General features: G+C 46.1%; 1 protein-coding gene across 3 annotated transcripts in view; it reads left to right on the top strand.

Moving 5' to 3' along the window:
• The window catches only part of MTA1 (metastasis associated 1), an 83,707-nt gene extending 67,536 nt beyond the window's left edge, over positions 1–16,171 (top strand). Inside the window, exons 18-21 of one of the 3 annotated variants that reach the window (XM_026853742.1) lie at positions 1,757–1,768; positions 6,852–6,883; positions 9,775–9,926; positions 14,466–16,171. In XM_026853742.1, the coding sequence (XP_026709543.1) occupies positions 1,757–1,768; positions 6,852–6,883; positions 9,775–9,926; positions 14,466–14,604 (335 nt within the window). In that variant the 3' untranslated portion in view covers positions 14,605–16,171. The remainder of the gene's footprint in view (positions 1–1,756; positions 1,769–6,851; positions 6,884–9,774; positions 9,927–14,465) is intronic. The other 2 variants (XM_026853744.1, XM_026853745.1) reach the window with 2 other exon arrangements.
• The last annotated feature ends 9,107 nt before the right edge of the window (positions 16,172–25,278 follow it).

The following is a 25,278-nucleotide window of genomic DNA, read 5'->3' as shown; positions in this document are numbered from 1 at the left end:
ACTGGGGATTTCTAAACCAAAATGGAATGTCAGTCTAGTTTAGCATGTTCGGGTTCACTGTTTCTCACCTCCATTTAGAGAAATGTGAATGAACTCCTAGAACTGGAAGCATTTGTCAGCCTAATGTGGCATTAGTTTAATATCCAAGAGATGAGCATGAAAGTGGAAATACTGTTCTTGATCAAAAACAGCTATCGAGGTGGTAATATAAGGAAGTTCTCTAGCATCACCTGTGTAGGTGACCTGACTTACCTCAAAGGTTTTTTCTGTCTGACTTAGACCTTGCAGAAAATTTGGATTTACCTGTATGCATAAGTTGCATTAAAAATTTGCCTTTATCAGCAGTGGCTCTGGCTGCCCTTCTGAAGCTGAGGATAACCAGCCTAAGGAAATCTTCCCATCCAGGAATGACTGTAAAAAGCAGGGACTATTGGTCCTCTAGTGAATAGTAACATGATACATGGGGTACTGGGGAAAAGTCCTGGATTTAGCTATTGATATCCAGACCAGAGTAATGTTGACTAGTGTCAAGAGAGAAAATGTTCAGTGCTTCCTAAAGGAATGACTGTTTCTTGCCAGCAGCAGCACAGCTGGGAAGAATGACAATTTGCTTGAAATGCTTTTTGGAGACCTCAGGAACCATGTGCCTGTGCAACTTCCTTGCTTTAGATTATATGCCAGAAGTGCAGGTTATTTTTGGGAACTGTATTTACGATTTTGTATTCAGATGTTAAGTGAAACTTTTGTCGCTTGCCTTCAGCTTAGCCGTGATACTGTGATTAGTTTCTTTTGGTGCTGTTACAGAGAAATATCTGGAAACAAAATCAGGAGATAATGGATCAGCTAGTGAAAACCTTTTCATTTATGAGGGTTGGCATGGAGTAAGATGCAGATGTTGAGTGAGTGAGAGGAGGGTGCATGTCCCAAGGCAATGGTAGGTAGCAGGTGTAATTAATACAAGAGGAAATGAATTTGTGCTTAAGTGGAATCTACATGTGTGATACATATCATACATACACACACACATATATATGTATATGATGTATAACACTCCCAATTCTAAGAAGAGTGAATAATTCAGTGGTTTCTAGTTTACATATCTTGGACCAGCAGATCCTAAAGTAGTGAGGTACATGGTTTTGTTGCCTCTGTCTTTAACCACATAAAAAGTGTTACAGTCAGAGAAAATATAGAGAAATGCTGTTTTAGGAATGTGGGAAGATAGTATTGATTGGCTCAACACCAAGATAGAGAGCAGCTCTTCATTGTCAACATACTTGTCCAAGGGTAGCTACTGAGTCACTGTAGTTGGATGTCACTGCCCAGAAAGTATTAATAGGGTCCTTGAAGTACTATTAGCAGAAGGTACAGCTTTTCATGAACAAACACATCATCTGTGAGGTACTGTGAAGCAAATTAACGTGAACTGTTAGACCAGGCATTTTAGGAAGTATGATCCAAATCCAATGCAGTTAATGTGCAGGGGTTAGTGGAAGGAGGTGGGTAACAAACCACTAACTCATTCAAAATTAAAGCTGCTCTTTGTGGAATCTCTCATTTGGAGTTAGTGTGTTTAATGTCTTGGGTTTATCTGTCCAACAGAGAACTGTGATCACTTCTGTGTTTCATTACCACCAAAACAGTCTGTTTCTGTATGTGTTGCATGGGGCTGGGCTACTGTATTCTGAACTATGTGAATCTTTCCTTTTTTTTAATCTTAAATCTTTTTTTCCTTTTCCTTTGCCAATCTTGGTAGGAACTTACTTAGGTAAGTAAATTGCAATTTTAACATTGTTTTTATATACAACAGAATTTTAAGAAAATGTTAGTCTAGGTGGTGTTTGGTACTACTTAGCACTCTGTTCTTCTTGTTACACATGTATTCCTGAACCTTTATAGCCTTTGTTCATTAGAAGATGGACGCTCAATCTGCTCACAGCAGTAACACACTCTTGGCAGTTTAAGAAAGAGAGGTGTGCTAAAGCATTTTTAAAAGCTTGCAAAAACTGTGTGTATATATGTCAACATACAGACTACTTCAAGTGAACCAGTAACTTGGAAGTGAAATCCTTGTTCATCAAACCTCATTCATGCATGAATTTTTGTATTTCTTTCTAGCTTGCTCACAAATGTGGTACTGTTGATGTTTTTGTTACTGCTGGGAAGGATGGAATCCCAGGAGGAGGATTACTTTTGGAGGATTACTATGAAGAGTGTATGGATTTTGGAAGCAATGTATTTTAGTATAGTAAACTTGCTGGTTGTAGAAATGTGCGTTAAATTCTCTACATTCATTGTGACCAAATATGTGTTTATGAATGTTACTGCATATTGCATGTTCTGCATGATACTTCTCTTTGGTAAACAGAAGTTAAAAGCAAAATGCCATCTGTGACTAATTGCTTGATGTCTCAATGGGTTTAAAAAAAAAAAAAAAGGATGAATTATGTTAACATCAGATAAAGGACCCGTGTGTGGTGGGTATGGTGAAGATTGGATTTACTAAGTCTGAGTAAATAAAAATTTAATAACCAAGTTTTGTCCAGTGGCTGGAAGCTGAGCTACTCTTCCTCCTTGGTGGTAGGATTAGCTCTGTAAAGACTTGTTGTACGAAACTGTGGAATGGTCTGTAAATATACAGGCAATGTGTGTATGTTCAGTCATGGAAAAGCACTGGAAGGTTTCTACCCAAGTAGAAAAGTGGCCATGGTTGGTGTTTATTCTGCAGCTTCTTGATGGTTGCGGTAGTAGCTTCAGTGAAATATGCCTGCACTCCAGTCTGTGTTGAGCACGCTGCTGAGGGTTTTAGACTTCTTTCTCAGAATGACAGTTGTGTATTGTGTGGAGTTGGCAAAAAGCAGTCTGGATTTGAGCAGTGAGAGTAATTTTTGAATGCTGCCGTTCAGATATTGAGGTCCTGTTGCTGGACTTGGAGGGGATGGGACTGGATCAGCAAAGAGCATGCATGTCCACTCTCGGGCTTCCAGTGGGACCAGATGTGCTGGTTTGCTTCCTATTGGGAAATTAGATTCCCCCACTCCACTCTGTGTCATCAGGTGCCAACTCCTGCAGCCTGCAGCATGCTCCTAGGGTGATGCTCTAGTTGCTGCTGGAAGTTTAGGTATTCTCTCATTTTAAAGTGTGTGGGGTTGTTTGTTTTTTTTTGGGGGGGGGTGGGGGTGGTGGTTTGTTTCGGGTTTTTTTTAACAAATCTGAAAGTAGTAGATTCAAATGATGTGAGATTGTTGGAAAAGAAACAGTTTGGTTGACTGAGAGGTGGTTCCCCCATCCCCAAAAGAGGAAACAAAGCTGCAAAGTAAAAATAGTAAGAGACTTGCTGTTTGTGCTAGTCCTTCCCCACCTGTGTTTCTCTGGGTGAAAGTATATTCATCTGCAGCTTTGATACTTCAGGAATGAAAGTATCATTAGGACATAGTAACCTGCTGTGACTGGTTTTGAGCCAGAATCTCTGTGATTGTATTTATGCTTGAGTAACAGTTCTGAGGTCTTTGTCACTAAATTGTAGGGTGGGAAGGCATGCCCTGGGGGTGTTAATTAATCTCTGGACTGTGATTAGGTGTTTTATTGCCATTTCAATAGCAATGTAGAATCATCTGTGGTAAAGGACATTTATGCTTATCTGCAGATACACCTTTGGTTTACCTTGTCTTCATTTTATCCTCTGGGACTTCCTCTTCATTTCAGTGAGACTGACAGGAGGGAATGAATGGCAAGAGATTTTCTAGGGTTTCGGGTTTAGAAAAGTGTTACGGAAAAAAAATGTAATCTTGAGTTTTCGGAGTGTATTTCAACCTCTTTGACTGCAAAGGAGTGGAAGACCTGCTTAGATTCATGACTGTAGACCTTTATACTTCGTGGTTTTAAAGGTTTGGTCAATCCTGAAAACACGTCTGTCTTTGTTTTTTTTTTAATCAATCCCAAGTTTGGAGGAGGTTAGTGTTGTTTCTGATGTGGAGCTATGTGAATCCAAGCAGTTGGACCTTAGATATCATTGACAGGAATTAGTCACACTTTCTACCCTGTGGCTTCTCTAGAAATGCCTCCATAAAATAAAGTTCAAATCAGGGTTTAACCAGAACCCTGTTGTATTTTGCTTCTGGTTTATATTTATATGCTGGTTTACGTTTTTAACCTGTTTGTGGATGCTTGTGTGAGAGAAGTATCTCTCAAACCTTGATCTGTGAAAATGGAGTGTGCACCTTGAGGAGGAAAGTTTCATATGGTGAGTTACCTGTCTGTGTCACTCCTTACCCAGAGATGGAGGGTAGGTTTAGTCCTTAGATGTGCTTGTCTCACAGACTGCATCTCTCATACAAAGGTCACCAAAAACTTTTAGGTGAGAATCCATTGTTTCTAGTACAGATGCATCCTGTTGACTTGACAGCTGTTCTGCAATGGGTTACAGATGTTCTGCTGTCTCTCTGCATTTCTTTGGTGACTGTTGTAGGTAAAAGTTGCTCATTTAATAGCAGTGCTTCAGCTGCGTATGCTTTTACTGTGATTTATTTTTTTAAATTGCAAACAGAAGATAGTCTTTTTAGTGTCTGTTTTCATTCTTTCAAGCTTATCTAAGTATGACTGAAGAGAAAATTCACAGATAACTAAGAGTAATATGCTAATTGATACCTTATTACTGTGATAGCAAGAGTATAAATTGTTTTGAAACTAACTTTGTTTTGTGTCTTATTTTACTGGAGCAAAAAGTTGTCACAGGCAGCTTTATCCTAGAAATTTCAGCTTGGGTCATGAGGTCTATCCCTGTTGTTATAGCACTGCTTCTTTGCTGTTTGAGGGCTGAAACTTTGGGGCTCAGAGTAAGTGGCAGTTCTGCTCAGCCTTTGCTCAGTTTGTATCAGTCGCAACATCTCTTGCTATGGAATGCTCTGGGTTAATTCTGGTCCTTGGGAACAGCACTGTTTACTGTCTTGTTATACATCCAGCAATGGTCATTGCAGCAGCCATGTATCAACTGCTCCTGTAGGCTAGTCTTTCTGGCATCAAGAATGTTCTTGGTACAAGAAAAGAGCTGATCTGGAGTGTGGTAAAATGAAATGTTTGGCTTCAATCCAGGGACTAGCATCAGTTGATTTACATCTCTTGGAGCTCTTGTGAATGGAGAAAATGTTATCTTTCTGTTATGGAAGGGGGGAAAAAAAAAACCCAAGAGCTAGAGCTTAGCTGCAAAGCCAACAGATTCAGGTTGCATCCTGCTGGCTGTGCTGTTTCCCAGCATCCATGGAGCTCTTTGTCCATCCCATCTCAAATGTCTGTTCACAGCTGTGTTTTGGATGCGATTGCTGCTCCCGTTGAAAAAGGAATGATTATCTGGTGCCTACATTGCCTTTGTCAACATCCAGAGGTTGTTACTGGTCATCTTACTTGGTGCCTGGTACATCTGTTCTACAGATTTGATGGAAATCTTTCAGGCAACTGTTTCTTCATCTCTCTGGATACTTAGGCACAAAAATGCTGCAAAAATTGAAACTATGTGTCTTCATGTTTGAAGCAGCTAATCCACGGGGAATGGAAGATACACTGGATATAAACTGTTTGTTTTAATGTGGCATCCTGATACTCAATGCTCAGCAAATGTCCCCCATTCTGCCTTCCTCCCTCCTGATACATTGCTGTGCCATGTGTTACACTGTGTTTGGTTTTCCCAAGGAGAACCTCAAAGAATCTGTTGGCATATGGACCGTGAGCTATAAAAGTTCATTTTGCTGGATTCTTTAGAAAGCTTTGCTGTTTCATCTCAGCTTAACTTGTTAGCAGGGAAGTTTCAGAAGTCAAGCTGGGAAGCTTGCTATAAATTTGAAAGCAGAATTCATACTAATAACTTCTGCAGCCAGAGACAGCATTTGCTGATGCCTGTCCTGTAGTACCTGTTGGATTTGATGTACTGGCGTTTTGATTGTCGGCTCAGAAGGAGCTGAGAAAGGTGGCTTGGCACACTGATGTGAAATGGTGTTTTCTGGGAGCATGCATCTTGGAAAACTAAAAGGTGCTAACAAAAAGGCTTGTTAGGTCTCCCAGTCCATTCCATGCCACACCCTGCTGCCTTATAGCAACGTGTCATTTGCTTATATCGCAAGACCTTTGTGTGACTTACAAGGGCTTATGTGTGTAAAGTACAGTTCAGTACGTGCACTATAGCAGCATGATAGAGTATCTGATAGTACAGAAAATAAGCTAGTAAAATCAAGTTGTTGTGCTCGGTGCTTTATGGTGCTTTTTGTGCTACTGGGCAAGGACTTTGTGTGATAGCTGAAGTCGGCGTGCTTTGTGACTGAAGGAGCTGCGCCTATGGAAGTATTTACTTGTAGTAGGTTCAGCAGTCTGTTTGCTACAAGATTGTAGCTAATGTCTGAGCTGAAGAGTTCCCTGGGAATCCAAGGATGATAGGAGAGATTTTATTTGTTGCTCTCTTGACAGTGTATAATACCTTCCACTTTCTCCTTCTTGATGTCAGTAAATTCCTCCAGAGCTAAAACAGAATGCCAGATTTTTCCCAAGACTTGAGGAAACCTCAGATCTGAAAGAGGAGGTGTACTTTTAGTGGTAGTTTGAAAAAAGGTGTGAGTAAATGGAGAAAAGACTGGGCGAATCAAATGTATTTTTTAACTTGGGGCCTCTGCTCTTCAAACCATGTTGTTAAGGAAGCTCTTTTCTCAGTTACCTTTCTAGGAGGGGAGAAGTTAGTCTGGTAGACAACTCTTGTTTTAGCAAAACAACACAGTTAAATCATAGCTGCGTGTGTTTAGATTTTGTACTTTTTTCTGTCTTGGAAAAGCAATGGTCTTACCAGCTCTATTCTCTTTCCTGTTTGTTAGGTCTGCCTAACCACGGACAAACCAGACAAATGGTAAGAGAATGTTCATTTAACCAAAACAGGGAAAAGAAGAATTATTAACCCACACTAGATAGAACACCCCATTAAACCGTAGCGTTTCACTTCCATCTTTGCTGTTTGCAGCTGGTCATACTTCCCAATTAATTGAAATTAAAAAAAAAAATTATTTTGGGGCATATGAAACATCCAAGTGGTTAAATACAATTTAAACCTCAAATCTATCTATATATCTATCTATGTGTATATAAATAAGAATCTATTTTGAATGGAACATTTTGTTTCTACTCATACAGAAACTGAGTGGCTGTTTATAGCAAAGTTCTGGGATGTGTTTCTAGGTGGAATGTTTCCCTGAAGGAGGAAGGTTTAAATGATGGAAGGGTTTGTGTGGAAAACAGTTTTTTGTTGTTTTTTTTTTTTTAGGAAGTTGGTGTGCAAGTTGTCTGCTGAGAATGCTTGTTCTTTATGTTCTTTTTTTTGAGTAAAAATTATTTGTAGCCTTTCATCCATTATGCTGAGTTTTATCAAAGGGCAGAAGCAAATAGCCAGTCTGATTGATGCGTCTCTGGCAGAATGCTTTCTTATGGAACTCACCTTGGTGTGAAGGGGCCAGTGCAAAGGCTGTGCATCATTTTCCCCCCTTATGCATGGCTTGTGGGAGACTCATGGGAGAGAACTTCAAGCATAAATTTTTTTTTCCCCAGAAATGATCTTCTGGTGTTGATAAAGTGGAGCTTGCCACAATGTATTAGCGTCACTAGAGTCACTCTGACATGGGTCAGTCAGCAGCAGGTATGACTGATGGTCACTGAATGGTGATCACAAGTATTACTGAATCCAGTAACGTTCTCGGATAGTGTGCAGTATGATGAGGGTAGGCTATAACTTGAGCATGCTGGTCTGCTTGTAATAACGAAGCATTCATTTGGTTTGTTCCTTGAGCATCTGATCCGAAGTGGTAAATTGTATTCCTCCATGAATTCAGCTTCATTTCTTGTCACTGAGGAGACTGGCTACTTGTTTGTGTCTGCTGAATAAACCAACTCAGTGCAGTGGGAGAAATCTGTGATGGCCTAACACTTTTTGGGTGGTTTAGGGTAAAACCCCTGAACTGCCTTGATTTCTCATTGCTTGATAAAGTATGCTACTGAACTTGAAAACTAAAGGTTCACATTTCAGGATGTACCATTTGAAACAGATTGCTCTGTGCAGGTAGAGAAAAGGCAACCTTGGAAGCACAGGAGGGTGCTCCTTCTAGGTATTCCAAGAACTTTCTTCAGTGTTCTCCTGTGTATGTGCAGAGAAAACATCCTTTGCAGCACTAATGAAAATATTTTCTTGGAGAAATCTGGAGGGGGTTAAAACAAAAACAAAAAAAACCAACACCCACAAACAAACAAACAAAAAAAAACAGAAAAGCTTTTTATTTGAAACCTTTTCCTTAATAAAACTGAAATATAAAAGCAATTCTTGAAGTATTTTAGTGGTCTGCTGTGGTGCCAAACTTGTCCTGTGTAACATGGAGGTGGGCAACTAAGGAAATGGTTATTGCACTTGTATACAACAGCTTTAAAGAGATTAGGATTTTTAAAGGTGGGCTTTTGTTTGTTTAGCTCTAAAGCCCTGATTTTCTACAGGAAGAAGATCTTGCTAGCACAGTTGATTAAGGCTGGTCAAAAAAAAAAAAAGTCACTATCAGTTTTTGTTTTCTCTTCAGATAAAAATGAAATAGATGCAGAGTTTTGTTGTTTTTTTCCCTTGGTTGACAGACTGAAGTCTTCCCTTTCTAAATCAGTGTTAAAATTTGGTTGAGCTTTTGCCATAACCTGACACTTAAGGACTTGAATACCTCATTTCTCCACCTTTCCTTATGAAGTAGATCTTCCAGGCCAGATATCCCTCATGAACACATTCAGTTTCCCATTTCATGGGTGAAAGGGGAAGCCTTGGTGCATCTGGGGAGATGGTCTGACCTCGGATGATGGCCTGTGAAATGCCAGAATTAAATTTCTACTGGAGCATTTTCTGACCAGCTTTAATTTACGCATATCAAATTTTCTAGGCCTTTATTTTGCATCTTTCCTGACTGTCCAGTGTTACTGATTTCAGTGGGATTTCTCAATGTGCTAATCGGCAGGAAGAGGGGCAGCAGAACTGGACTTCAGATGATCAAGGACAGCTGCATTTGAGAAGCTTAATACTTTGCTCCCTTTCATCTGCACCTCTCTTAATAACAGCTCATGTTTTTCCAGTTGAGTGGAAGGAGGTTACTGTGGGTCTGGAAAATAATACCTGTGTTGATTCTTAAAGCAAGTGTGTTATATATGGGAAATCTGTGGTGTTAAAAGGATTTTATGATGAAAACTGCTAAGCCTTATAGTACTAGATATTTCAACAATAGATTTGATTATATACTACCCTCATTAAATATTAACCTGCTTAGAACAAAAGGGATATGGGTAAGTTTGGTACTCCAGAATAACTAAATTCTTATTTTTATATTTGATTTGCTGTGTAGCTAGATTTCTTTCCCTGAAATCAATAGAGTTGCTCTAGATTTACAGTAGTAGCTGAAATCTAAGTCTTATGCTCAGTCTTTCAAACCAGATGTCATCTTTCAGACACAAGCAACAGATTATTGGTAATGCCTTCCATTTATTATTTGTCCTGTCGCTGGAGTATTGCTGTCCTATTGTATATTGAAGGTGTCTAACTTCTACTGCTTGTGGACAACTGCTTTTATGTCAGTTCTGTGTTCAGTCATGGGCAAGAGGGGAGATATTTGCCATAAACTCTCAACAACTGATACAAAACCTTAAATTCTCTTTTCCTTTGAGTGCTTATCACATGCTGCTGCAGGTTTGTTGCAGTCCATAATTGTACTTTTTTATGTATCACGTTAGGGACCAAGCCGAAACTTGCTGCTCAATGGGAAATCATACCCAACAAAAGTCCGATTAATTCGTGGTGGATCCATGCCTCCAGTGAAAAGGAGGAGGATGAACTGGATTGATGCACCAGATGATGTTTTTTACATGGCCACTGAAGAAACCAGGTAGGAGACTTGGTCTTTCAGAGGATTTAAGGGGAGATCTTTTGATTTCTGTTCCTCATGGGTGCTGCAGCTGATTTTGTGGTTAGACAGAGATCTACCTCTTCAGCAGATCTGTTGCTGCAAGCTAAATGCAGAGACCATGGTCTGAAGGCACCAGAATGCTGGTGCGAGGTGGAGAAAGGCTGTGATATACCTAATCATATCTGATGTGCCTTATCATGCAGTTGCATTCCAGAGAAAGCAGATTATTCTTCTTCCAGAGCAGAGATGGGCAATAAGGGCAGGAAGACTGAGGTAGGAAGTCCATCTGGTTCAGTCCCATAAATACCTTTGGAGGTCCCACAGACCCATTAGCAGAATAGTGGCCTTCTGGAGCACAGGTGATGCTGAGGAACACAGCCTCCTATATATAGAGCTCTGTGTATATCCTCTTGCATGCTGGAGTCTCTTGTATTATTACCTCTCAGAACATCTCCTCGTGTAGCTGCAAGTGACAGTTTCTGGCGGCTGATTTGCCTTGTTTCTTCGGTGGTTTATATTTGCCACCAGTAGTGGTGAGATTGAGCCTTGCAGTGTCCATGTTCTTCCTATTGGTGGTTCTGCTTCTGCTAGTCCTTCTTGGTAGTCTGCCCACAGGATAAAAATAGTAAAAGAAACTTTCCTTGCATGAGTTTCACCTTAAACTCTGTTTACAGGCTGCTGACAGAGAGGTAGAAGCTTTGTGGCCTGATCCCTAAAGCAAAGCCTTTGTGTGCATGTTCCCAGCACTGTGTTATTTCTAGGAAGGAGAGGACTGTTCCTGGGTATGGTGAGAAAGGTGGAGACATAGCTTGTGTGGTTTCCTCCCAAGAACTTGATGCCTTTCTCCTGAGTAACCTCAAAGAAGGTCAGAGCAAAGCCCTGCTTTTCAGCCCTCTCTGCAAGCAGAGGTGCTCTCAGGCCTTTGTGTCTAAAGACTGGTGTTATCAACACTTTCAGTATTGGTGCCCTAACATGCAGAGAAGCACTTACCTTTCCCTCCAGTATCTGGCAGAAGAGGGGACATGGGAATTACTGGATGTCTGAGCCCTTACAAGTGACCAAGGAGGTCAGGAGTTTTAAGTACTTAGTCTCTTCTGGTACTCCTAAATTTGGCACTACTCTTGAGTATTCACTTGTTCAATGTGAAGTGCATAGTCAGAGTCCTGACATCCCCAACTTCCTCCTTAGCCTGCAGAACATTTCAAGTGACTGTTCTGTGGGCCTAGTATCAAGGATGGGCTTCATAGACAAGCTGAGACTGGTAACGTTCAAGTTACTAACCACTGATCTATTGGCTCATCAGATTTCAGTGCAGGAAACCCCCTTGTTAGAATTCAGAAGAAATGTGAAATTTATTTCCTTGTCAGACTTGTTCCTATGGGCACCTTTTATGTAACTGTGCATTTCACACCAGTTCATATCTTTACCTTGTCTTTCCCTTCTCCTTTTCTGTTCCGACAAGATGCTGTGGAAGTAAGCAGTGGGATCCTGTATGTAATTTAAGCTAACGTGAGAGAAGTATTTAATTTTCAGGGGAAGCAGTTTCCTTACTCCTGTTGTCATCTTGCTCTAATAAAGAGGTACTGGGATCCTGTTACAGACCTGCAGCTCTGGCAAATTTATGTGCCATTGTGGGTGCAGGGTATACAGCCTCTAGTTCAATCTTTAGGTGCTCAAGGCTTATTTCATAAACCTTCATCTGAAAAACACTTCTTGACATCTTTATCGTCCAACCCACAAGAAATATTGCAGGTTCATGGTAGTAATGTCTCAGTACTACTGCAAGGTCCTGCCCTTTGATCTGTACAGAACAGTGAGGATATTCATCAAGTGTGATGTTGGTTGTGAAAACAATTTACTGTAAAGTCAGAGAATCATCTGCTCGTACAGAACCACTGACCGAGTCAGGAAAAATCAGTCCCATGGCAACCAGCGCATCACTAACACAGAAATTGTAGTGCAGTGATAGACATCAGCTCAGTAAGACCTTATCTCTTCCATTAAAAAAAGAACAGTCGCCTTTGTCTGACAGCCTTGCTGCTTAGCTGACTGATGAGTGCTGAAAGGAGATGTTTGGCAGCCTGCTGAAAAGCAAGGAAGCCTGAGTGATGTAGCATTGTAAGTGGCACGGGCTTTCTGTCGGGTGTTTCACCTCTTAACTTTTTTCTGAACCATCTGCTGCATTCCAGTGTCAAGAATGTGAGACTTGTTTGTGAGCTCTGAAACAATCTGTGCTTTGTGTTGGCTCCATAGCAATCAATCTAGCAGCAATATCTGCATATCATCTTCCAGCTGAGGGTCAGACTGTGTTTTCAGTCAGAGAAAAGTAGGTTTTCCTAAAGTTTTACACTCCCTCTCCTCGCCTTTTTGTGTAGCACTGTTGAGAACAGAAAACTGAGGAGCTTTGAAGGAGCAGTTTGAAAAGTTGGTCAATTGAAAGGAATAAGTTTTTGAATTCAATCCTCACAGTAAGGAACTTGGCATTTATAATTTATCCAAATGGAGGCAGTGAGTGAACTGATCAGAATCTAGAACTGCTACAAGACATGTTTCTGATGGCAGCATGTCTAATTAAGCGCATGCAGATAGTGTGAAGCTCTGCTGGCTAAAAGTAGATCAACTTCAGCTAAATAAGTCTTGGGAAAAAATCATCACATCAAGATTTTATTCTTCCCACTACCACTTTTCCATCCTGTTCTTTCTTCTCCCCACCCTGTGGCCTTTCAGCTTTAGAAGGCGCTGGAGAAATGGAGATGCTGAGCAAACAAAAGATGTGTCTCTGTGTGTAAGTGCTATGTAGCAGGCTTGTTCTGCTCACTGGGGAAAAAAAACCAAACCCAAAACAGGTGAAGAGATGACCAAAATGTTACCAGAACTGATTCTGAGTCTTCAGATGAAGTTGTTGATTTGTCAGTTGGTGGTGGTAAGAGTAAATTTTAGGGGGCAAAAGTATTTTGACCAGTTTCTTCAGCAACCAGCACATCTCAAATGCAGAAATCATAACACAGTGATAGACATCAGCTCAGTTAAGACTCATCTCTTCCATTAAAAAAAAAAAATCAAAACCCAAACCCAAATAGAAACAACAAAGAAACCCAAAAAACTCAACCAACCAACCAAAAAAACAACACCCCCACACCCCCTAAATAAAAAGGGTTTATTGGCCCCAGCAGTGTTGACTAACCAAAAATGTAAAAGTTACCTTTGGGGGATAGACGGTTGAGTTGTGGATTGTAAAGCCATGTGGCTGCCCTTCCTCTAGTGCAGTATCATGTCTCTCATGGTAAGTCAAAAAATCATGAAGTTATGAGTCTGTAAGGGTGGGCAGTGCTTCCTTATCAGACCTTGTTACCCCAGTTCCTGAGCTTAAGGCTGTGTATAGTGGGTACTGGTGGACTCTTGTGAATATTTATCACTTTCCTTTCTAATCTCTATATGCCTTTGACCACCACAACACCCTCTGGAAATTAATTCCTCATTTTAGTTACATAGTACATTTTTCATTGTTGCTGGTTTATTTGATTTGGTTGTTTTTTCATTTTGGGGTGGGTGGTTTTTGGTTTTTTTTTAGTATATTTCCTTTAGCTCTAAACCTGGTATTGACAAAAAGAAACAAGTAATTATTCTGTATTGTCTTTTCCTACATTATTTTGCTAATTTTAATACTTCGGTGCATCCCTTCTCTGTTCTTTCTGTCTTTTATTTTCTCTCTGTATGGCAGACTGCTTCCTGTGTCTGATAAAACTTGTTGCTAGTCTTTTAATGTATAGGGAAACTCTTAACAAATGCAAGACATGAATATTACCCATTTCTGGGTTGGGCATATGCAGTGTGGGAGAAATAAGAGGGGGAGAGACACCCTGTTAGTGATTCCCAGTACGGTATTGGTTCACTGGTTAGTGACTGTCACAGAGCTCCCCTGCAGCATCGCAGCCTTGAGGCGTAGCTCTGTGGGAGACCAAATGTTGCTGCTGGCTTGTGCTGTGCCGTGTTGCTTTTGAAGAGGCAGCTGTGTGCACCTGCTCTGGGCTGGGGAATGTCAGAGAGCTCTGTGAGAGATGGATTAGAAGGCAGGGAAGTCACCAGCATTGCCAGAAGAGGTTTGGTTGTAACTTGGCTCTGTCAGTTCCCACAACGCTGCCTGCAGCATGTCCAGCTGATGTGTTTGTGTGCATCAAAATAAATTAGTGATATGGAAACTGCTTGTCATGACTATTTCATGTGTTATATTTATAGCAGTAGACCCTGGTCCTATGAAGCTGGACCACAATGCTTTCTGCTCTGCAGGGGAAGGATTCTGGAACAGAGAATGCAATTTCCTCTTCATTGTTTGGTTTATAAATCAGAAAACAAAAGTTCCCCAGGGAAAACATTGCTGAAATAAACAGTGTCAGCCTATCCCCTTAGCTAGCAGTCCTTGCGTGTGCAGGCCTGGTTTCACTTAGAGAAACTGAGAAACCTACAACGCCTTAGCATCCAGTCTCTGTAATCGGTTCCTTTCTTTCTTACTGTCTGCAGGAAAATCCGCAAGCTGCTTTCCTCTTCTGAAGCCAAGCGAGCCGCCAGACGCCCTTACAAGCCTATTATCCTCCGGCCCATCCAGGCAGTGCAGCTACGCCAGCCCATGAATGATGAACCCATAATCATTGAGGATTAACACACGCCGAGCAGCTCTCTAGATGACAGTGGATCTGCCTGAAAGAATCTCTACTCCAATATATACTTGAGTTTCTATGGCTACAGCGTTGAACTAACTGTTGAAGAGAGGGAACTTTTGAGGAACTGTTTTGCATCTTTTAAACCCTTAAAAGGAACTCAGCCCTGCTCTGAGCCTCTGACCACAGACTGCTCTCTCTCTCGCGCGCGCTCTCTCCTTAGCTCTCCTTTCTTTTTCTTCTTTTTCTTTTTTCTTTTTTTTTCTTTTTTTCTTTTTTTTTCTTTTTTTTAATTTTTGGTAGCCTCTTTTCCCCTTTGCTTCTACCCCTTTTGTAGACGGGGAGGGAAAGTAAGTTTAACTTATTAAGAGAATGTGGACTAGTACTTTTTAGCTTTGTTTCCTCTTCTGATGTACGAAGAGCTAGAACCCTTCATTTTGTGACTGAGCTCTCGTTGCAAAGCCATTTTTACAAGGCTGTGTTGTAAGATTTTTCTTTTTTTTTTTTTCTCTAATTTTGTGGACGGTGCCATTTTTTATTTCATTTATATTATTTCTTTTGTAGATAAGTTTCCAACCTTTAACTGATATTTGGAAATAGGAGCTGGAAGACAGCCCCAGGTTCAGCCAGTTTTCTTTGGTCCTGTCCCTTATGTTTTTTGGATCATTTTGCACGGCCAGTTGTGCTCATGCACAAGACGGAAACAACTCAGGCTGAGAAAGGAGTGAGCTAAGAACTGAAGAACCTTGCAGAACATTACACTAACGAGTGCAGTGGAGGCCAGGCTACCAGAATTAGGTATCCTTACTATAGTCAATCCCTGGGAGATCTGACCCGGTGCATTTCTCCCAGTAACCAGCAGTTTGCGTGCTGCCTTCTCTCTGGAATCCTATATGCTGTTATACCACCAAGATCCAGCAGTAGGCCCAGCAGTCCAGCAAGTGTAATGAATTGCTTTGCTCTGGCTCCAAGAGTCAAGTACACCAATGCCCAGGGACATTTTGCTTAGAACTCTGAACCTGTTTGTGCATCAGTGGTTTTGGACACATCTCTCCCAGGGTGAGACCTGGTTTCTCTTTAATTGCGTTACTGTATGTTTCCCATTTTGAAGGGAATTTAAATTACAGCTGAGTTTTCATTTGAACACATTGTGTCTGAAATTTAAGTGGTTTTTTCCCCCTTGACATTTCTTGTGTTTGAGGTTTCTTGCATCTCTTGAACTTCTTATGTATTTGCAAGTCTGTATAATTTCTTTTTCATATGTCTTCTCATAGCAGTGCATTTGCTGAATGCCCTGCTCTGTTTTGAAAGGATGTAAACTATCATTTGCAACTTGTGCTGATCTGTACATGTACCTGCCTCAAGCAGACACAGCATGTAATAACCCCCAAGTCATTCCATATGTGTCAGCGGTGAGATGAGCCAAAGTTGTATTTGGGTTATCACAGTCCAACCGTGATTCTGTGCAACTCTGCTAACCCACCAGGTTAGACGGAAAGGAATCCCCACAAAATGAAAACAATTCAGTTAACTTTACTTAATAAACCTGGAAAGTGAGCTTTTGTGAAACATCTGCTTTTTGTCTCTTGTGAAACAGCTGCCAGGACCCTTGCTTGGGTGCCATCTGGCTGGCGCACACACCTCTGTGCTCCTTCCTCACATCCCAGAGTTGCGTTCTACTCTCAACTGTTTGTGTGACCGCGGCGCGTCCCTGCCCTGCCAGTGCCGTTATGTCGTACAGGGCAAGAGTCATTCAGAGTTTGATTCCCCTCATATGCAGTTTAAAGGTTCCTAGCACTTCAGACTGACTCTCACTCCCTTGCTCCCTCCTCCTTTTGAACGCAGCAGCAGATGCAACGCTGGAGCTCTGAATGAGCCTTTTGTCCAGGTTGGCTTATGCATCTTGCTGATGGGGGGCATGACGCTGGCTGGTGGCAGAGTGAATTCCTTGGGGGTTAGCAGCCAAACCCACTGACATTTGAAGGCTTAATCGTTTCTACATTCACTCCTTACTGGGATAAGCAAAGTGGGCTCGATGTTTAGTCTCATTTGCTGTTTGGAAGTAGTAAGATTTACTCTTTGGCTGTGAGTAGCTGCACAACTTAGCAGATGGTGACAGTGTATCCTATACTGCTGCTCACGTTTTCCTATCAATAACTTGAGGTGGGAGAGGACAGCCATTCCTGAAGGATATGCTACATAGGAAGGGCACCAAACTTAGTGGATAGAAACCCTCCAGGCTGTGTGTAGCAGTGCAGGACAGCACCAAAGACCTTTGGCAGTTTTACTTTGCCTCCACCTATCTGTAAGGTTAACCCTATGTACATAAGAAACAACACTGACTGCAGGAAGGTTTTGTAACACTTGATTTGTCTCTGTGAGGGAAAGCTTTCATAGGGATTCCTTCAAAATCTGAAGAGATCACTTTGAGAAATCTGTGCCCAAATTGGTTTCAACCCCTGTGCAGTGGGATTTGGAGCCAATACCTCGGCTGTACTCTGCCTGGGTGTGGGGAGCTCTGAAACCTTTGTGTGCTGGGGACGATGCACTTCTGTTATCAGTGGATGAACTATGGATGAGACCCGAGAGGAGCTGTTTGGGCTGCACGAAGAGCTCCATAACCACTTGGGGGTGCCAGCCCTGCAGTTTCCAGCAACTTAAAAGCTTTCTTGGAGCAGCCCCAGAGATGACTCTGGGAGTAAGTCCAGGCAAGTAGAGACAATATCCTGTGCTGCCCTGACTTTGAATGATCCCATGCGTGTCCTTTAATATGGATGCCATTTTTCAGCGTGCAGTAGCTGACTTCACTCCCTTGTGTTTCACTGGCTTATGTTTGTACCGGATTGAGAGGAGGGGTTGGAAGATAACTTTCAGCAACCAAGGAAAAATGCCGGCTCTTGGGAAGCACAGTGAATGGCAGGTCCCACCACTGACCTACCTAAGTCCAAACTGTCACTCTTAAACTGGCTGCTGGCACTAAGCCTCTCCTACACCAGTGTCTTCTCTGTATTCATGTGCTGCTGTGTTGCTGCAGGGCTTGCCTTTGAATATTCCCCCTCCTGCTGTAGAACCTTGTAAAAAAAAAAAAAAGAAAAAAGGTACGTGCAGCTGGGTCAGTATCCCATTTTCAGTGGTCCTTCCACCTCTTATAGAGCCCTTAATATTGTAGGGGACAAATTCTGATGGGAGTCGCAGTGAGAGAGGCAGTCACAGTGCAGAGCCTGGCGTTTGGAAGCGCTCACCTGCCTGGAGCAGGTCATCTCTACTGCACACGTCTCCAGTCCGTAGTAAGTTTTGCCACACGCATTTGGATATTTTCCCTTAGCCCCGTGTCCCTGCTATCCCCATCCTTCTCTTGCTTTTCTGCCTTGCAGACATGGGATCAGACATGTCACTGGCTCAGCTCTGATGCCTTGGAGAAGGCTGTGCTTCACATTCACGTGGATGGTGCACACTGGTCTCCAGGCTCACTACGATGCTTACGATTTTGCGGGCTTAAAGGTAGTAGGGAGCTGGTCAGGAAAGTCTTTTAAAAACAAAACAAAAATCCAGACATACCTACAATACTTTATGACAAAATGTTTTTGTTATGGATTTTTTTTTTTTAGCTAATTTAGAATATTTTTTCCACTTTGCATTTTACTAGCTTGTCAGTAGCAGTTCCCTGTGATCTCTGCTTTTGATGCTGTAACATGAAAGCAGCACACTCTCTGTAACAGCACTGTTGAAATAGTGTGAAAAAAAAGTAAAGCATGACCAAAACTAACAATTCCGAACGTGGCATTCCTGCTGTGGGAGGTGGGCTGTAACCGGGACACTACCAGAGAGTTGTAAAGCAAAATACATGCTGAAATTTCCTTTGAAATGGAAATTTGGTGCCCGTGCCAGCTCTGCTGCAGGCTCTGGCTCTCAGTGCAAGTGTTACACAAGCCAGACCTTGGGAAGCCTGACAGTCACTTTTGGACAGTCAGTTTGCATCATGGTGGAGCTGCTTTCCTCTGCCAAGGGAGGAGGTAGTGCTGTGGAGGACAGGGCAGTTAACCTGCCCAAACAACAGCATGGGCGTGGCTGTGCTGGTGGACTGAGTAGTATGTCAGGGGAGGTGTGCAATTTAAGAGAAGACCAAGAATAAAATCTAGGAGATTTTGACTGGGAGGAGGAGAAGGAAGGGTTTCCATAGTTATAGAAACTGAACCCTGCATCTCTTCTGGTTTTCTTGATCCATCAAGAGGGCACAGCCTTAAAAACACCTTTACTTAAAATTGGCATTGGCAGCAGTGTTAGAGGAAGAAAGGAGAGACGGCTGCAGAAAGACAAGACCTGGCATGACAGGCCTCTAGCTGGCAAGCATTTGGTTGGTTGGTTTCATTGCTGTAAATGTGCTTTTTAGTCAATACTTTTCTAGGAGACCCTGCGAGAGCCAACAGTGATAGCATCTGCTGTGATCCCCATTTTCAGGATGCAAACGTGTATTGAGCGTGTGTGGTCTTTTCTGCCCTCCCCAAGGGAGGAAGCTGGTGTGCCCCATGTCCCTGTGTCCCTGCTGTCCTGCCTCCCCTTCCTGGGGACCAGACAGAAGGGGTTTGCCCTGTTCAGCCAGCTTTGAAACCTGGTGAAAGACTCAGCCTCTGATGCTCACCTTTCATCCATGCAGACTCTCAGGAGGGCGAAAGCTGTTTCAAGAAAAGGCACCCAGTAAATTCAGATGGGTTGTGGGGCCAGGGGCTTGTCCCCATCTCCTTTTCAGCCTGGAAGAAAGGCAAGGTCAGGGCTGAAGCACACTTGATTCCTGCCCTGGGCTTTGTGAGTTCATTCATCACATTCCTGGAGCAGGCGTGAGTAACATAAATTCACATCTTTATGCAGACAGCTTCCTCCCCTCCTGTCTGCAAGGGGACTCTCCACCTGGATCCAGTGCTCCACAGGATGCTGGTGGTGTCACAGTGAGCAGATTTACAGGTCCTCGCTGGAGGGTTCCAGCCAAGTCATGCTCGTTCGGAGATTTTTCCATCTGAGCAGGAGCAAGTTTGTTCCCTGCTGCCTGCGTCTTGGCTGCCCCTGTGCAGGACAGACAAGGGGAGTGTGCGGATGTGGAGTTGACACTCATTTCCCTGCATCCTGGTAAGATGCCTGTAATGTCTGGTGGGGACCGGGGCAAATGCATCCTGATGGATGGGTCTTCCTTGCTTGTGCTGCTGAAGAAGATGGTGCCGTATGTGTCCAGCCCTGTCCCTACTACCCCAGGAGCTCACTGAGGGCTGTCCTGGAGGTGGTGTGCATATGGGCCACAGAAAACTGGGTAGCCACTGTGCACACTTGTCCTGTGGCCATGCCAGCCCCTGAAAGTCTTGCGCTATGGCTAGCCTGAACTCTTCCCACAGGGTGTCCGGGAGGGGCCACAGGCTGGGGAGAGCTTAATGACAAACTGCCCCGCGGTGCCTCGCATGGCCAGGAGCTGAACTTTGCCACCGCAGCCCAGCTCTGAGCACAGCCTGTCCCCTGGCACACCCTGTCCTTCCCCCAGTGCCAGCCCCCGCTGTGCCTGGCCACTTGCCACTGCAGCCCTGCCACCCTGCCCAGTTCCACTGGGGCTTTGAGAGCTGCACTCACATCTCTCCGGCTGGTTTGCTGCCTGTTTCTGGTTACAGCACTGCTTTTCAGGCACCTGCATCCCACCTCACAGAGGCATCACGCCTGCTTCGTGGAGTTTCACTTCTCCACCCTGAGGATCCGCATCCTCGGCATCCCTGTGCAGCTAACTGGGATGCTCAGTGGCTCAGGGGGACTGGCAGCTATAGCCCCTTGTGAAGGGGACGTGGGGACAATGGGGACATCCATTCCTGCTTGCAAGGACAAGTGGGATGTCTGTAAACCTGTTTATCGCAGGCATGACAGTGCTATCTGCCCTGCCTGATAATGGCAGGGCTTCAGATGCCTTTTAAAGGAGAAAAGTGACAAGTGGGTGGTTGGAGCTCCAGATAGTGGGTGCTGGGGCCAGGTGGTGACATGCCAAGCCCTGGCCAGTGGCATGTGCTGCCTGACGAGACCCAGCTCCTGCCACCCCCTCAGCACGCTCTTGCTCTGATCCTCCATCTTCTGTCTCTTGCTAATCCTTCCTAAGCCCCTGGGCTCCCCTTTCTGAGCTGTGTGCTTATACTGCAGCCACCCTTCGGCACCATGGCTGGGTACCCGGTATGTGTGGGCTGTGTCCCCGCTGCCAGCAGCTGCCCCCCGTCCCAGCCCTCCCGGGACTCCCTATGTCAGTGAGCAGGTTTCCCCTGCTGCAGTCAGGGTGCTGCCCGGGCTGTGCAGGACGATGAGCAGGTCTTGCGTGGCTGCAGGGAAAGGCGAGGGGCAGATCCAGGCTGGTGGTTGCTGCACATCCTCCAGTAGGGCTGTGCAGAAAAAATAAAAAATGTTTTGCCTCGTCTTGTGAAACATTCCTCTGTCACATCCCTGAACCCCCTCAGGACCCTCTCTCAGACCACAGCTGGGAACCCAACTAGTTTTGCTATGGACCTCCTGTCAAAGGGTAAGGACTGAGGTAAAATTCAGGCAAAGTTGGGGCAGCCGATGGTCAGTGGCCATTGTTCAGCGTAGCTGTGGCAGCAGCTGCCTGCTTTGCCATTTGTCACCATAAGCACCTGGCCGCAGGCTGCCTCCAGGGGCGTGGGAGCATTAGAGGTGACAGAAAGTCCTAGCGTGTCACCCAGGGGGGACCTTCACATGGGGGCTGGAGGAGGCTGGGCATGTGGATGCACACGATGCACCAGCTGAGGGTCTGCAGCCCATGCACAGATGGCTGTCCTCTGGGAAAACCCAGCCAGCAGTGGGTTTTTTACCTTTAAAAATGTTAAGTTAACCTTTTTTAGTTATTCCTCCCCCCTCCGTCTCTTCTTGCCCTGTACCAAATCTGACTGATCCTAGATGTCTAAAAATGTGAGACACACAAGTAGAGGTGAGCAGAGGAAGGCTTTCCAGCCCCAGCTCCCCCTGTGAGCAGTCCTGTCTGGATTTGTGAGTTTTTGTGGTATTTGTGTCTGAAGGAAGAAGAAAGAGCTGAAGAGAGTCAGCATGGGGAGGGGGAGAGAGGTGAGCCAAAGGAGAGGCAGCCTGGGGGGAGTTATTGCTTATTTATTCCTTACTTTCCCTTAATCTCCCTGTAAAGCTCTCTGGTTGACCTGCCCTATGCAGAGGTCTCAAACAGCCTCGCACCTTTCAAAAGCTGCCGGTGGAGGCTTCGCAGCCAGGGCCAGCCCAGCATGGTCTGCAAAACACCCCCACATCTCGCAGCCCCCCTTGGGCCCAGGGGCGGTTGCTGCTGCCCAGGGGATGGTCATGTGCGCTGGCACCAGCTTTAGGATCTGAGCTTGCTTCGATCTTAGTCCCACCTGGGAAGGAGGATGCTGCAGGGATGCAGCTCCTGCTCCACTCTGTCCAGCATCCCTGTGGGAAGGGGCTGCGTTACAAAGCCCTGACCACATGGTCCTCACTTCATCAAGGAGGGGGATGCTGGGCTGCCAGGCGCTCTGTGGCGGAAATCCCTGCTGTGCCCCTGTGCCCCTCAGTGAGTAACTACTGGCATGGCCAGATCAGCAAAGATCAACCACTGGTGCCTGGCGATGTGGTGTGTGCCAGGCCAGAGGAGCCAGCTGGCTCCAGTGGGTCAGGAAACCCCCAGGCTGCATGGGGCCAGGCGCCATTGGAGGAAAATGGGTCACTGGTGAGGGCTGGGGGGGTGGTCCCCTTAGCAGGGACATCCTCAGGCATTGCTGCCCTCTCCTCTGGCTGCTGAGAGGTGACTTTGGCACCTGCTGCCAAGGAAACCTCAGTTCAGCTCTCAGGAAGGGATGGATCCCCCAAATTTCTGATTTAAAATGCATTATCTGCCAAAGGAGATGCCAGTGACAGCACCCAGCTGGTCCCCAGCCTGCACCTCCTGGCCTCGGTGTGATGGCGGATGTGTCCCCAGGCTGGCCATTAGTGTGGCTGTCTGGGGGGACATGGCGCAGTGGGGTAAGGTCCCCATGGCCCTTGGAGCGGGAGCATGACAAGCCTGAGCCAGGGCACATTAAGACATGACCAGTTGAGGCCACTTTGCTACTGAGCAAGCATATCTACTTGGGATTTAGTGTGTTTGCAGGCAGGGATTCACACTTTTAGGTAATTTGTCTGAATTCCCCCCATCCTCTGTGTGTGAAGAGCCCTTGGGAGGCGAGAGCCCAGCTGGGTGCTGGTTCTGTAGAGTGGCTGGGCCTGGGGTTTCATCCATGGCTGCTCAACGCATGCTGTTGGGTGGATGCAGACTCCTTCCTCTTCCTCCTGGCCCCCAGCCCCACAGGCTGAGACTCCAGCTAAGATTTCCTACAGATACAGAGGATTTAGACAGCAGAACCCTGTCAGAATGGCCCTCACAGTGCAAGAGAGGAACAGCTGTGGGCATGTGGATGATGCTGCTGGTGCTGTGCTGGCACCTGCCTGCTGCCATGGAGTGTTTTAGGGCAGCAGACACACTGGGTACTGCAGAGGGACCCAGACGCACCTGTGGTGCTGTGCTGGTGGAAGCAGCTGGCCTCTCAGGAATCAACAGCTCCACAAATCCCCAGGCACTGCCTTGCCCTGACGGCTGCTGGTGCCGGGGGTGGCTGCCGGCCGGGGCCTGGGTGCGCCGGCTCCATCCTGGGGCCTACAGGGCTCCCTGGGGCCGTGCAGGGACACCACTGCCACCTGCCCCTGTGCAGGGACCCTGCAGGCCACAAAGGCTCCCGTTGTGTGACAGCAGCTGGACGTGGAGTGACAGGGACGCCTGGGTCCTTCCAACCTGACAGGACGTGTGGTCGATGGAGAAACCCATCGTCAAACATCCCTGTTCTCTCTGGCCCCAGGTACTCATGGGCCAGGGTCACCCCATCCCATGCCAGAGCCCTGGGTTCCCTTCCCAGGGGTGTCTCTGTGCCCAGGCCTGGGCGGGCACTTGGCAGCCGTGCCAGCTGCCAGCAGAGAAAGGAGGAATTAGATGACAATGGCGACGGAGGAGAGCCAGGCTGCCAGCTGATGAATAATTCAACAGCTCCACTTTCAGGAGAGGCAGATTTCCTGTTTACCAACACTGGGCCAGAGCCTTCGGGGTGGTGGTACAGGGGTGCAGCCCCTGGACCACCCCCCAGCCAAGGACCTTACCACCCCACTTGCCTCCCCTGAATACCCCCCTCCCGTGCACCCGCTGCCTGCAGCAGCCCTGTGGTGCAGGATCTGGCCATCCAAGCACAGAGGGGCTTCCCCTGGCCCTGGGGGTCTGCACCCCACCATGGGGCATGTTTTAGAGTGGGCAAAGCCGGTGCTCCTGCCTCGGCATCGCTTCATGGCTCTGTGAGCATCCTTTGCAGCGGTGGCAGTTGGAGGGATTTTTGACACGAGTGTTTCCATGGCAACGGAGTAAGATGGCACTGGGAACCAGGGGACTGCTAGGCGCTGTGGCAAGGCAGCCTGTGCTGCCTGAGCGGTGTTATGTCAGGGAAGGGCTGAGGCTGCCGGGGCAGTGAGCACATCTGCTCACCCTGCGGATGGAATGGGAGATGCCTGAGCCCCTCTGCTGGGCTGGCCCCAAGACCAGCACCCTCAACTAACGCCCTGGGGCCACGACGTGCCTGTGACAGGCAGCGCTGCCCCGTGATGCCGTGCCATGCATGCCATGCCGTGCTAGAAAGGCTGCCAGGAGACGTGCCTCCCTCCCTCCACTCGCCCACCGGCCGCCACTGCTATCTCTGCTCCCCCAGGGCCTCTCACCCTCTTCCCCCCGCCAAGATCTTCCATATCAGGCCTGTCATCCTGGCTACTTAATCTGGGTTTCTCAGTTACCCCATCTGGAAAAAATGTGTCTAAGAATGCTCAGCACAGGCTCGGTGCTTCCCGGGGCAGGGGGCTGCTGCCCACCCCTTCCACATGCGCCCCTGCGCACGCCTGGGCACGGTTCCACCAAGCCAGCTCCCGCACGGCTGCGGCCGGCTGTGAGTGCTCTGGCGCTAGGGTCGGGCTTTCTGAGGGTGGTTGCTCTCAGGATGCAGCTGGTGGTCTCTCGGCCAGCACATTTGATGCTGGGCTTCCTCAGACGCCGAACTGTCACCACGAAGGACCACAGCAACTGACTGTACACCCCCCTGCAGCCACACAGCCTGTATGCGTGCTGAGTTTGGAAGCACCCCCCAGGTGCTACCCTGTCCTTAAAAGAGAGGGCAAGACAGCACCCGTGCTTTATCCATTTCTTGCCCAGGTTTTGGGTCTGGGGGTTGTAGCGATGGGACCTGCTGGTCCAGTGGGTCAGTGCCAGCCCGCAGGGATGCAGGACTCACCGGAGACAGGCAAGGTGGCACTGCTGCTCGCACACATGCTGGAGGGGATCGAGCTGATAAAAACCCACAAGTCACGTTGCTTAATTGCAATCTTTCTCTTTTTTTGTTTGTTTGGTTTGTTGTTGTTTTATTTTTTATTTCCCCAGGAGAGGGGAATGGTGAGCACTTGCACCCTTTGGGCTTTCGGGGATGGAGAACGGGGCAGAGGAGCAGCAGCCCCGGGCGGCGGCTCCGTCAGCCGGCACCGTGCACCTGCCGCGCTCGGGGCCGCGCCGAGCCGAGCCGTACCGTGACGTACCGGGCAGACGCTCCGAGGCAGCCCCGCCC

The sequence above is a fragment of the Athene cunicularia genome (assembly GCF_003259725.1).
Source record: "Athene cunicularia isolate RWA chromosome 8 unlocalized genomic scaffold, athCun1 chr8_part1, whole genome shotgun sequence".
NCBI lineage: Eukaryota > Metazoa > Chordata > Aves > Strigiformes > Strigidae > Athene > Athene cunicularia.
The sequence above is the reverse complement of the archived record's forward strand: the minus strand, read 5'-3'. Positions and strand labels throughout refer to the sequence as shown.